Below are 12,942 nucleotides of genomic sequence, written 5' to 3' on the forward strand. Positions count from 1 at the left end.
TGTGCCTTCCTTGTAGCCCAGACTGTCTGCTCAACCCTTGGCCATGTAGGACGTGAGATCCTTAAGAGCAGGAACTTTCCAACTTACTTTGACTCTACTTGACAGTCTCCTTCGTAATGGGTCTGTAGAAAGTATTAGTTGATGGGCAGTTTCCACCCTAACTCCATAGGATTTCAGCTATCAGGGCATAGGAGCAGCACCAGTAAAATGATAGGAATTCCTAATTTTCTTCTAGTCTGTTGTCTCTTAGTGCCTTCAGTTACTACAGACGTTTTTATTGTTCTAGAGCAAAGGTGATGGCTGTCTCTGCAGTAGGGGGCCAGGGGTAGGGGCAGTGTCTGGGAGGAAAGAAAGAGTAAAAGTAGCAGATGGCATCCCAAGTCTTTGAGCATTTCTGGGCAGAGAAGGCAATGCTGTCCTGCTCTCTTCCCACTTGTTCCTCTCTATCCCAAATGTACCATGCTTCGTGGACACAGTTGTATACAGAATTGCTACAGGAACAGGGGCCCCAGGGCCTGAATGAGCTTCCAGCCTTTGGTGAGATGAGGGATCTGGCCCGAAGGTTTGCTTTGAGCTTTGGACCCCAGCAGCTGCAGAACCGTGACCTTGTGGTCACACTCCACAAGTAAGGAAGTACTAGTTGGAAGTCAGGGGAGGGTACTTGGATCTTTCTGAGAGGGCTAAGCCAAAGGCTGTGTACAGGGAGAGCTGAAGTCTGGTCTTGGAGGGAGGGATAAGCATGTAAAGAAGGCACAGTCAGTGTGGCCAGTGGATGTCCTCTGGGAGACAAACGGGAAGGAGAGGGTGCCCTTGGGTGGGATGCTTCAGCTATGGGCGGGAAATGGGGAGAGACTGTCTTCTTAAAATAATTCTGCTCCACCAAGGGAAGGCATCAAGTTCTCCTTGTCTGAACCGCCTCCACCTGGCTCCTCCAGTCAGCCCCCAAACCTGGCCTTCCTGGAGCTCCTTTCAGAGTTTTCCCCCCGACTCTTCCATCAGGACAAGCAGCTGCTGTGAGTTAGTGAGTGGGCGGGTAATGACATGGCTCAGGGAAGAAGAGAACAGTGGGTGAGCAGCTCAGCCCCTTTGTCCCACCCCTTCCTTAGACTGTCCTACCTGGAAAAGTGTTTGCAGCGTATCTCCCAGTCACCTGCTTGTCCCTGGGGTCCAGTCACCACCTACTGCCACTCCCTCAGCCCTGTGGAGAACACAGCAGAGACCAGTCCTCAGGGCTGCCCCCGCTACAAGAAAAGGCGTACTGAAGGTAGAGTACCGCGTGTGTGTGTGTGTGTGTGTGTGTGTGTGTGTGTGTGTGTTTGTGTATCAGGATTCATCATGACTTCTCCGTTTTTAGCTAGTTCATAGATAAGTAGCATATGGTCTTTTGCCTCCTTCAAACTTTTGTCTTTGGTCAAACATTTCACTGAGCATGTGTTGTCATTAAGCGATACTCATTTTCTTCAAGGTTTATCTAGCCAACTAAAAATAGCAAATCTCTGTGAAAAATCACATAGAAACTAATGATAAAACCAAAGATTGAAGAAATCTGTACATTTAAGAGGCTCCTTTTTGTATCTACTATTCTATTGTTTTCCAAATTTTAAAGGTTATTACACAACCTTCATGATTTTACTTTCAGATCATAACCTTTTTTTTTTTTTTTTAAGATTTTATTTATTCATTCATGAGAGACACAGAGAGAGAAGTGGAGACACAGGCAGAGGGAGAAGGAGGCTCCATGCAGGGAGCCAGATGTGGGACTCAATCCCCAGACCTGGGGTTAATGCCCTAAGCTGAAGGCAGACACTCAACTGCTGAGCCACCCAGGAGTCCCAAGATCACAACCTGTCTTATAATCTAAGATTTTTTTTTAATTTTCTTTTTAAATACAGTTTCATTTTAAGTAATGATGTCCTAAAAATCACAAATTTGATGTGTTCTCATTTGTTTGCGAGGAAACATTTTGAATTACTCCTCCTCCCTGTTCCCCAGCCCTAGGCAGAATCTTTCATCTATTTCCCGTTTCTGGATTTGCCTACTCTAGATATGCATGTAGTGAAATCATACAATATGGGGCCTTGTAAAAAAAGAAAAGAAAAGGAAAAAAAAAAACAATATGGGGCCTTGTATGGCTACCTTCATTCACTTAGCAGAATATTTTCAAGGTTCATTCATGTTTTAGCATATATCAGTACCTCATACTTTCTTATGGCCAAGTAATATTCTGTTATACCGCTATGCCATGTTTTATTTATGCATTTGTCATTTGATTGATATCTGGGTGGTTTTCACTTTTTTTTTTTAATTGGAATATAGTTGTAACATACAATGTTACATTAGTTACAGGTATACAACATAGTGATTCTATAACTCTATATGATAACTTTATATGTTATGCTGTACTCACCATAAGTATAGAGATCATCAGTCACCATATAGGCTATCAAAATACCACTGACTGTTTTTCCTGTGCTGTACCTTTCATCCCTCCGACTTATTTCATAGCTGGAAAGCCTATACCTTACTCCCCTTCATCCATTTTGCACATCCCCTACCCCCTGCCAACCACCAGTACTCTGTATTTGTGGGTCTGTTTCTGCTTTTTCATTTGTTTTGTTTTTTAGATTCCATGTATAAGTAAAATTGTATCATTATTTGTCTTTCTGTGTCTGGTATTTCACTTAGCAGGGATTCTCTAGGTCCATCCATGTTGTCACAAATGGCAGGATCTCTTTAATGAAAGCTAAGTCATGTTCCATTGTATCAGTGTACATACACTCTTTATCCATTCACCTATAGAGGGGCACTTAGGTTGCTTCCATAAGGTTGCTTTCACATTTTGACTGTCGCTGTGGACATTCACGTACAAGTTTTTGTGTGTATGTATATTTTTAATTCTCTTGAGGTAAACCTAGGAGTGAAATTGCTGGATCATATGGTAACTCTATGTTTAACTTTTCGAGTTCCTACCAAACTGTTTTCCAAAGTTCCTGCATCATTTACAGTCCCAGCGCCAAAATATGAGGGCCCCAGTTTTTCCACATTCCTCACAACACTGGTTATTGTCTTTCCTATCTTTCCCCATCTCCTAGCAGTCATGAGGTGGTATCTCATTGTGGTTTAAATTTGCGTTTCCCTAATAACTAATGTTGAGCATTTTTTGATGTGCTTATTGACCATTTGTATATCTTTTTTGGAGAAATGTCTATTCGAATCATTTGCTTATTTTTAAATTGGATTATTTGTCTTCTTGATGAGTCGTAGGAGTTCTTTATATGCTCTGGATACAAGTGTCTCATATAAGATATATGATATACAGAGTTTTTCTCCCATTCATGTGGGTGGTTTTTTTCATTTCCTTGTTGGTAGCCTTTGAAATTAAAAACAGAGCTTCCTAATTTTGGTGAAATCCAAATTATTTAGTTTCTCTTTTGTTGTTTGTGCTTTGGTGTCAGCTTGAGAAATCATCACCTAATCTAAGATCATGAAGTTTTTACACCTGTGTTTTCTTCTAAAAGTTTTCTAGTCTTAGCTCTTAGGTAGGTCTGTCATCCATTTTGAGTAAATTCATGTATATGGTGTGAGGTAGAGTGTGAGTGTAACTTCTTTTTAATGTCTTTTGCATACCACTTAAGAGTATTTTTATATCACCAGGAAACTGCTTTAATCAGTTAACTAATACTTGTTAAGGACCTATTATGTGCATGATACTGTTTTAGATGTTTGAGAGGCTGGGAAGGATCCTCAAGCAGCTTACTGTCTAATGGGAGAGAGAGGAAACACATTTAAAGAAAATTTAAATTATGAATAGTCACCAGTAAATGATAACTTCCTGAGGATTTAAAGAATTGACAGATGAGTGCCTTAGAATGCAGGGAAGGAAGGTATCACTTTGAGTCCAGTTGATCCAAAGCTTATGAAGATTCACCAGGAAGATGGAATTTAACGGAGCTTGAAAAACAGGTAAGATTTATGTAAGCTGAATAGAAGAAGAGCGAGGAGCATGAGCTAGTAGAGTAGCACTAGAAGAACATAGGAAGGTATGTGCTATCCAAGCTTGTAGATGTATAGTTTGGATGGTTTACCTAACAAAGGGTTTGCAAAGGTAGGAGAAGACTGAAAAGAGTGGTTTCATTGTCCTTTCAGCAGATATTCATTGAGCGCTATATGCTGGGAATAAAGCAGTGCACGAATAAAGACAAATCTATCTTCTTTAGAGAGTGGCAGGTTGTGATGTGTGCTTGGTGGGAAAGCAGGAAGCAAGTGAGCAAACACTGGGGAAGCAGGAGCTGCAGTCTCCTCATGAGGGATGAGGGAGGCCTGGTGGAGCCTTTGAGTGTTGGGCAAAGATCTCAAGGAAGGGAGCGGGGGTGCCTGGTGTATATAGAAGAGCATAGAGCATCCCCAAAGGAGCACCAGTGCCCAGGGGATGTACCTGGCATGTTCTGGGAACAGCTGAGAAGGTCAGATGGCAGATGGGGAGAGTATGTGGGATATAAGACTAGAGAGCTTGGAAGAGCGCAGAGCTTATGAGGCAGGGTACAGACTCTGGCTTTTACTCAGCAGTGAAATGGAAAACAGGATCTGTTTTATGTTTTTAAAGGCTTCTCCTGGGTGCTGTGTTGAGAATTGACTGTAAAGGGGCAAGGGCAGGAGCAAAGGAACAGCAAGGAGGCTGTGGAGTGAGTAGACTTGGGGGAGTGGTGGTGCTGGTGAGAAGTGGCCAGATCCTGGATATATTTCTAAGGTATCACTCATAGGATTTATTGACCAGTTGGATGTGGGATGTAAGACAGGAGTTGAGGGTTGATTTGGCCTAAAAAGAGGATTTTAGCCTAACAACTGGGGATGATGGCATTGCTACCAACTGAGATAGAGAAGGTGATAAGTAAGCAGAATGAAGCCCCAGTGTTGGCCACGTTGTCACAGGTGGAAGTGCTGGACAGACAGCTGGGGATAGGAGCTGGGGGAGAGGCAGATGCTTGAGATAAATTTGGGAGTTGGTATTCAAAAATGGGAAGCTGTGTGGCTAAGGAAGCCAGTGAAGATGGAGGATAGGAGAGGTTGAAGGGTTGAACCCTTGGGCATCACACCATGAATGCATTGTGGAGAGGAAGAGAGCCCAGCTTGGTCCTCCCTGGGGATACAAAGACATGGGTGTGGCTTTTTTTTTTAAGGATTTATTTATTAGAGAACACAGGCGTGTATACGGGTACAGGGGGCAGAGAGGGAGGGAGGGATGAGCTCAATGAGCAGACTGCCCATTGAGCATGGAACCTGATACAGAGCTCCATCTCATGACCCCAAGATCATGACCTGAGCCAAAGTTGAGTAGGATGCCTAACCAGCTGAGCCACCCAGCTGCCCCAAAGTCATATGAGTAGCTCTTCCTGGTTTTCTCTAGTCCTCTTCGGCCAGTAACAGTTCATTTTCCAGTGACTGGTTACAGGACGCAAACATGGCTGTGGGACAGAGGGTAACAGGGGTGTGAACATTTACAGTTGATAAATAGGAATATCAGTTTGAAAATACTATCACTTGGGTTTTCTGGGTTAACCTTGGATTCTTTCTCTTCTTCTGCCTTCTTGAGTCTGCAGGAGAGACTAATGCTGGGAACCGGGTGTGGGGCGGGGGGGTCCTCTGCTGCTCCTTCAGATCAGAGGCATGCTGGTACTGCAGTTATCTCATTTTCCTGGCTTTTAGAAAATCATCTCCAATTTTTCTGTTCTCACTAGGCCTCGTGCTTCCACTCTTGTAGCTTCTGGGCTCCTACTGCCACTTTAAGGTTGTTGGGATTTTTTTTCATCGTCCTTGAACAAGTCCTGGATACCATTCTGTAAGCCTTACTTTTTAGTATGTTGGGTTATGCTCATTTTTAGTCATAACACAATGAGGCCATATAGGTTTTCCATTCTCTTTTCAACTTTCCTTAACCAAACCCTGGGCAGGTCTTGAAAACATAGGGAACATCTGTGATAGTACCTGGTCTGTAGGGAATATGCACACCTGTCTCTCTGCAGGTCCCTCCAGGCGGCAGAGAGGGGATGTCTCTTCGTCTCAGGAAGAAAGCCTGCAGCTGAACAGCATCCCACCCACACCCACCCTCACCTCTACAGCCATCAAGAGGAGGCAGCCCCTGAGGGGGTTGGAAGAGGTGGAGGAAGAAGGCCGCTCAGAACCAGAGCTGACCCAGGGGTGAGGGTTGAGGGCGGCTCTGGGCAGCTGGTCTTCGCATCTCACTGTCTCCATCCTGCCATTTCTGCTCTCTTGTTCGTCCTGCAGCACTCCATTGTTCCCGGGTTCTTCCTCACACCGTTCCCATTTTCTTAAGATTTTCTTCTCCTTGTACACTTCCCTGTTGTGTAACATCACTCACCTTACCCTTTTTACTGTTTACTTTTATCCCCATCACTGATCTTATTCATTCCCAACAGCCAACCCCTGTCAGGCAACCAGAGGTCAAGGTTCTCAAGTCCACAGCATTTCCAGACTCTCCTCAACCCTTCAGGTCCTGGTTTGGGCAACCGGCTGACCCGGTGAGCTTCTCATCATCTTCACATTTGGCACCCACTGGGAGGGGTTCTCCACTAACCTACTGCTTCTGTGCCCATACTTTTTGGACTTGTTCAAATCACAGACCACTTCCTTCCAGGATAATGTGTGCCCCTAGCATATAGAACTGGTAGAAGTAGAGTTGCTCTGATTGAAACAGCAGTGGGAACCTGGAGCCTGCTCCACCTTCTGCCTCCCAGAGCCTCTCAGGGGTCATCCTTAAAGAGCACCATGAAAGCCTTACTCTTTGCCACTGCCCTCAGCCTCAGCCTCATGGAAGAGGATGAAGAAGAGTTGGAAATTCATGAGTTAAGTGAGGAATGGCAAGAAACAGACAAGGTGAGCAGACCCAACAGTCCCTTCTCCCTGTAGAACTAGAGGCAACCATGAGATAGAAGCTAGAATAGTTCTCCTCTGTTGTCCTGACCACATGCTTTCTCTGAAAGCTGCTTAGGATTTTGTGAAAGAATCAGAGGAAAGGAGAATATTTGTAAGTTCCTTTGTATTTGCTTGGACTTCTTTAAAAAAAAAAAAAAAAAAGAGGAAAAACAAAAATACCACAAAGGACTCAGATAATGCTCCGCCTCTCAATCCCCATATAAGTATTTTGTCTTTGAGTTCGAGAGTTGAAAGGAGTCCCAGAGCTAGAGATGATGGAAGGTCCCCTGGTCCCACTGTCCCGCCGCACCCCAATGGCTCCAGGCCAGTAGGAGCACGAGGAAGTTGTGAGGTGACCTGAGTCCTCAGCTCTATCACTTTGTCAAGTTAGCTTCTTGTGACTGCTCAACCACTTCATCTTTCAAACGGAGCTTGCACACTGAGAAGGGTTCTTTATGTGTCTGCTACTGTTAACTCTTCTCTCTTCTCTGCTGTTTGCTGAGGGAAGAAAGGGCAGAATAGTTCAGGGGAACGGAAGTCCTGTACTTGGAAGGAAAAAAAAAAAAAACAGGTCTTGAAACAGATTAGAGAGCAAGGCCACTATTAAAATAGTTTTTCCTAAACATCCCTCAGGAAAAATGCACTCTGGGGTTCCAAATGGAACAAATTTAAGGGACTTGGGTGGCAACCCAGGAGAGGAGGCACCTCTAGTTCTGAACCTTCTGCCCACCACAGCTTGGCTCATGCCCCCCGCCCTCGCTGCTGCAGGGAGCTGCCTCGGAAAGGGCCCTTGTTTATTGTTTGCCACGTAACGGGTGGGAAGGTGAGAAGGGCCCATCTGACTTCCACCCGCTCTCTCTAGCACACTTCCCCCAGTGAGCACGGGCTGGACCTCTTAGATTCTACAGAGCTAAACCTTGAGGTAAGTATCTCCACACAGACTGGAAGGCAGGTTAAGAGAGGTTGTGTGTCCTTGGGAAATGCTGACAGGTAACCTGTGTACTATGCAGTAGGTGGATGGAGGCCATAACCCATGGCCTGCCCTCTCTGCTGTCTTTGGAACCTTAGGAGTAGTTGTAGGGGGTGGGGGTGGAGGGTGGGGGAGGGCAGGAGATCTAGAATGGTCACCTTCTAAATCAAGGTCTAGAGGACCTTGCCATCATCTCTTTGCCCTTTGGGTTGTTCTGTCTCCATGTTTTCATCTTTCCCGTTACAGGATTTCTGACAGGACTCCATGCCCCTCCCCGTTTCCACTCCCCACCTCAACGGGGAAAAGGCAAACAGGAGAACAGAGAAGAAGGAACCATTACTTCCAGGCCCCATCCTGGTCTTTGAAGGGAAGGAGAGTGGGCTGTGCCTTTCTAACCTAATGTTTCTCCTATGATGTTGGGATAGAGAAGCCTTAGGCCCCCTGTCCTTCCTCATACTCCTGGCTCTGTCCCTGTGTGGAGAATGCCTTTTTCCTGCTGTGTCTGGAGGAGGTGGCAGCTTTACCTCAGTACTGGAGTGGCACTGCCTCCCTGTACTGAATAGAAAGAACCCAGTAGTTTCTTGTATTTTTGGAACAACTTTCCTAGCTTCTTTTGTACCCTAATGATTAGCTCAATAAACATACTTCAGGCAGCTGTTTCCCGAGTGTGGCTCGAGATTGTTAAACTGATGCACATCAGGTTCTTTGCTAGCATCTTAAGCCGCTGTGCCTGACCCCACGGTGCAGCACACAGACGCATGCCGGCGTTGCACGTGCTCGCAGCTGCTTTAGTATACTGGCTCAAGGATGCTTAGTAACTGGGAGGCCTGCTGGGGCAGAGGGACTAGGAAAACACTGGCTGCCTTCCAGCGGTTTCTCTAGTGGGGACAGTTCAGACTGAGGAGGGCAGAATCCTAATGGGCTGGAGGGGGGCCTATCTCACCTACACTGAGAACAGGCCATCCACCATGGCAGCCTTTACCCAAGGGCTCTTCCAGGGGGAATTTCATGACTTCATCCCCAAGACCTATTATAATTTGTTATTGTATAGAATCTCAGTGTCTGAGTTAAGAGGAAACAGAGAAGTGACTCAGAATGTCCAGCCCCTAAATCCAAGGCTTTGATGCTGCTTCCTTTTTTATCCTTACCTTCCCCACCTATTCCTTACCAAGTCCTGTCAAGTCCTTCTGCAAAATCTCTCATCTGTCCATCTCTTCCCTCATTGCTGCCCTCATCTCTCGCTTAGGCTGCTCTGGAAACCTGACTCCTTGGAACTCTCTTTCGTTTTTGTTCTGCTTCTTGGAAAAGCACAGCACCCCTGCTGTTTCTTTGCCCTGTGATGAGCATTCAGATATGTGAAGACACTCTTGTCACTTTCTACTTTGTTTAAACTCTTCAGCCTCCGTTTAGATAGGATTATCAGTCCTTTGCTGTCCTGGGCATCTGCTTTAATTTCGGGTTCTCACTGTGGTCTCCCAAACTGGATATGGCCAGTTAGCTGGTGATCTATGCAGAAGGAACCCGGACTTCCTCTGATCTGGTCAGTCAGCCAAACCCATTTCTTCATCCTCCTGTCTTCCTCTCCAGTATCCTCTCCCCCAGATAGAAGCTGAAAGTTGGGTTTAGGAGTCTCTGTTTGGAAAGGCAGCTGATACATTCAGAGATCCTGAATCTGCATTCAGAGGGAGCAGGTACAACAGGGAGGAGCCCTTCCCCTGGGGTCTGGGAATAGAGTGGAAAAACTGGTGAAGATGTGGAGGTCACTGAGGATCCAGGAGGAGGAAGATCCCCATGTTATTTCACTACCAGGCATGCTGAGGGTGCTTCACAAGATGAAGAGAGAAACTTGGCAGCTCTGTAAATATGGAGATCCTTATGCATCCAGGTAGTCCAGTGGTGAATTGAGCCCCAGCGTTAGAATGTGTGCAAGATCATGCTCCCCAAATTCTTTGACACTCTTTAGGGGAGAAGGTGGGTCTAGGTCCACTCCCCTGGAATATGGGCTCTATGATTGCTTGACCACCAGATGTGCTTCAGATGTGAATCAGATGATTTTAACACCTACCTTTTGAGTCGTCCAGCTAAGGCCCCAAGACCCATCTTTTCTGTGCCTTTTCCAAATTCCTGACCTATAGAATCTATGAGCATAAAAAAATATGCTCATAAAATCTCTAAGGACAACAAAATTTAGGGTGGTTTGTTAGGACTAGTAACTAAAACAGAATCTCAGGTTCCTAAGACTCCAAAAGTTTGGGCATGTCAGTTAAAAACTAGTGGTAGAAAAAAAAAAAAAAAAAACTAGTGGTAGAAGTTTATATAATTTTTTAAATCTATTGTACACATTAAAAAGTGGGGCACCTGGGTGGCTCAGTCAGCTAAGTGTTGACTCTCAGTTTCAGCTCAGGTCATGATCTCAGGGTCATGAGATCGAGCCCTGCATCAGGCTCTGCGCTAAGCATGAAGCCTGCTTAAGATCCTCCCTCTCGGTGTATGGTGAAAGAGAGTGGTCTAGTTTCATTCTTCTGCATGTGGATGTCCAATTTTCCCAGCACCATTTATTGAAGAGACTGTCTTTCTTCCAATGGATAGTCTTTCCTCCTTTATCGAATATTAGTTGCCCATAAAGTTCAGGGTCCACTTCTGGATTCTCTATTCTGTTCCACTGATCTATGTGTCTGTTTTTGTGCCAGTACCACACTGTCTTGATGACCACAGCTTTGTAGTACAACCTGAAATCTGGCATTGTGATGCCCCCAGATATGGTTTTCTTTTTTAAAATTCCCCTGGCTATTCGGGGTCTTTTCTGATTCCACACAAATCTTAAAATAATTTGTTCTAACTCTCTGAAGAAAGTCCATGGTATTTTGATAGGGATTGCATTAAACGTGTATATTGCCCTGGGTAACATTGACATTTTCACAATATTAATTCTGCCAATCCATGAGCATGGAATATTTTTCCATCTCTTTGTGTCTTCCTCAATTTCTTTCAGAAGTGTTCTATAGTTTTGAGGGTATAGATCCTTTACATCTTTGGTGAGGTTTATTCCTAGGTATCTTATGCTTTTGGGTGCAATTGTAAAAGGGATTGACTCCTTAATTTCTCTTTCTTCAGTCTTATTGTTTGTGTATAGAAATGCCACTGACTTCTGGGCATTGATTTTGTATCCTGCCACGCTACCGAATTGCTGTATGAGTTCTAGCAATCTTGGGGTGGAGACTTTTGGGTTTTCTATGTAGAGTATCATGTCATCGGCGAAGAGGGAGAGTTTGACTTCTTCTTTGCCAATTTGAATGCCTTTAATGTCTTTTTGTTGTCTGATTGCTGAGGCTAGGACTTCTATAAAGAACTTATTAAACTCAACACCAAAGAAACAAACAATCCAATCATGAAATGGGCAAAAGACATGAACAGAAATCTCACAGAGGAAGACATAGACATGGCCAACATGCATATGAGAAAATGCTCTGCATCACTTGCCATCAGGGAAATACAAATCAAAACTACAATGAGATACTACCTCACACCAGTGAGAATGGGGAAAATTAACAAGGCAGGAAACAACAAATGTTGGAGAGGATGCGGAGAAAAGGGAACCCTCTTACACTGTTGGTGGGAATGTGAACTGGTGCAGCCACTCTGGAAAACTGTGTGGAGGTTCCTCAAACAGTTAAAAATATACCTGCCCTACGACCCAGCAATTGCACTGTTGGGGATTTACCCCAAAGATACAAATGCAATGAAACGCCGGGACACCTGCACCCCGATGTTTCTAGCAGCAATGGCCACTATAGCCAAACTGTGGAAGGAGCCTCGGTGTCCAAAGAAAGATGAATGGATAAAGAAGATGTGGTTTATGTATACAATGGAATATTACTCAGCTATTAGAAATGACAAATACCCACCATTTGCTTCAACGTGGATGGAGCTGGAGGGTATTATGCTGAGTGAAGTAAGTCAGTCGGAGAAGGACAAACACTATATGTTCTCATTCATTTGGGGAATATAAATAATAGTGGAAGGGAAAATAAGGGAAGGGAGAAGAAATGGGTGGGAAATATCAGAAAGGGAGACAGAACGTAAAGACTGCTAACTCTGGGAAACGAACTAGGGGTGGTAGAAGGGGAGGAGGGCGGGGGGTGGGAGTGAATGGGTGACGGGCACTGGGTGTTATTCTGTATGTTAGTAAATTGAACACCAATAAAAATAAATAAATAAATAAATACATTAGAAAAAAAAAAAAAAAAGATCCTCCCTCTCGGGATCCCTGGGTGGCGCAGCGGTTTGGCGCCTGCCTTTGGCCCAGGGCGCGATCCTGGAGACCCGGGATTGAGTCCCACGTCGGGCTCCCGGTGCATGGAGCCTGCTTCTCCCTCTGCCTGTGTCTCTGCCTCTCTCTCTCTCTCTCTCTCCTCTGTGACTATCATGAATAAATAAATAAAATCTTTAAAAAAAAAAAAAAAAAAAAAAAAGATCCTCCCTCTCCCTGTGCCCTTCCCTCCACCCCCACCCCCTCACACCATACGCATTCAAGCTTGCTCACCCTCAAAACAAAACAAAAAAAAGGAGCAGGTGAGTTAATGAAATAAGTGTTTTGAAATATTTTTCTTAAGATTTTATTTATTAGCGCAAGCGGGGGTAGCAGCAGCAGGAGAATGACAAGCAGGCTCTCTGCTGAGCAGGGAGCCTGATGCAGGCCTCGATCCCTGGGCCCTAAGATCATGACCTGATGAGCCGAAGGCAGACACACTCAACCTACTGAGCCACCCAGGCACCCCTATTTTGAAATATTTTATTAATTAACAGTACAGAATGCCTGTTTGCTCTAAAAAAATTAGCAAAGTAAGAAACCTCTTTTAAATTATGGTTTAACCTTTTCTGAGGCTCTTATTGAAAGTTCAGTTTATTTTGATAATTCTTTTTTATGTTCTGCATCACTGAACAGAGTACTTCTCCAAACCTTGTAAATCCAAATGGAATGGGTGTTTCTTTTGCCTCATTTACTGCTTTTAATAGATGAGCCAAAACCTACTGAAATTTTT

The 12,942-nt window shown here is 44.6% G+C and overlaps 1 protein-coding gene across 10 annotated transcripts in view; it reads left to right on the forward strand.

Annotated features, from left to right (window-relative positions):
* Nucleotides 1–8,559, forward strand: part of STAG3 (STAG3 cohesin complex component) — a 27,677-nt gene extending 19,118 nt beyond the window's left edge. For 5 of the 10 annotated variants that reach the window (XM_072837185.1, XM_072837192.1, XM_072837189.1 and 2 more), the window contains 8 exons: nt 477–625; nt 885–1,013; nt 1,107–1,264; nt 6,021–6,195; nt 6,435–6,536; nt 6,753–6,891; nt 7,793–7,852; nt 8,147–8,559. In XM_072837185.1, the coding sequence (XP_072693286.1) occupies nt 477–625; nt 885–1,013; nt 1,107–1,264; nt 6,021–6,195; nt 6,435–6,536; nt 6,753–6,891; nt 7,793–7,852; nt 8,147–8,155 (921 nt within the window). In that variant the 3' untranslated portion in view covers nt 8,156–8,559. Of the gene's footprint in view, nt 1–476; nt 626–884; nt 1,014–1,106; nt 1,265–6,020; nt 6,196–6,434; nt 6,537–6,652; nt 6,892–7,792; nt 7,853–8,146 lie in introns of those variants that run through there. The other 5 variants (XM_072837187.1, XM_072837191.1, XM_072837188.1 and 2 more) reach the window with 3 other exon arrangements.
* The last annotated feature ends 4,383 nt before the right edge of the window (nt 8,560–12,942 follow it).

Source organism: Canis lupus, chromosome 8 (assembly GCF_048164855.1).
Source record: "Canis lupus baileyi chromosome 8, mCanLup2.hap1, whole genome shotgun sequence".
In the NCBI taxonomy this organism is placed as follows: Eukaryota; Metazoa; Chordata; class Mammalia; order Carnivora; family Canidae; genus Canis; species Canis lupus.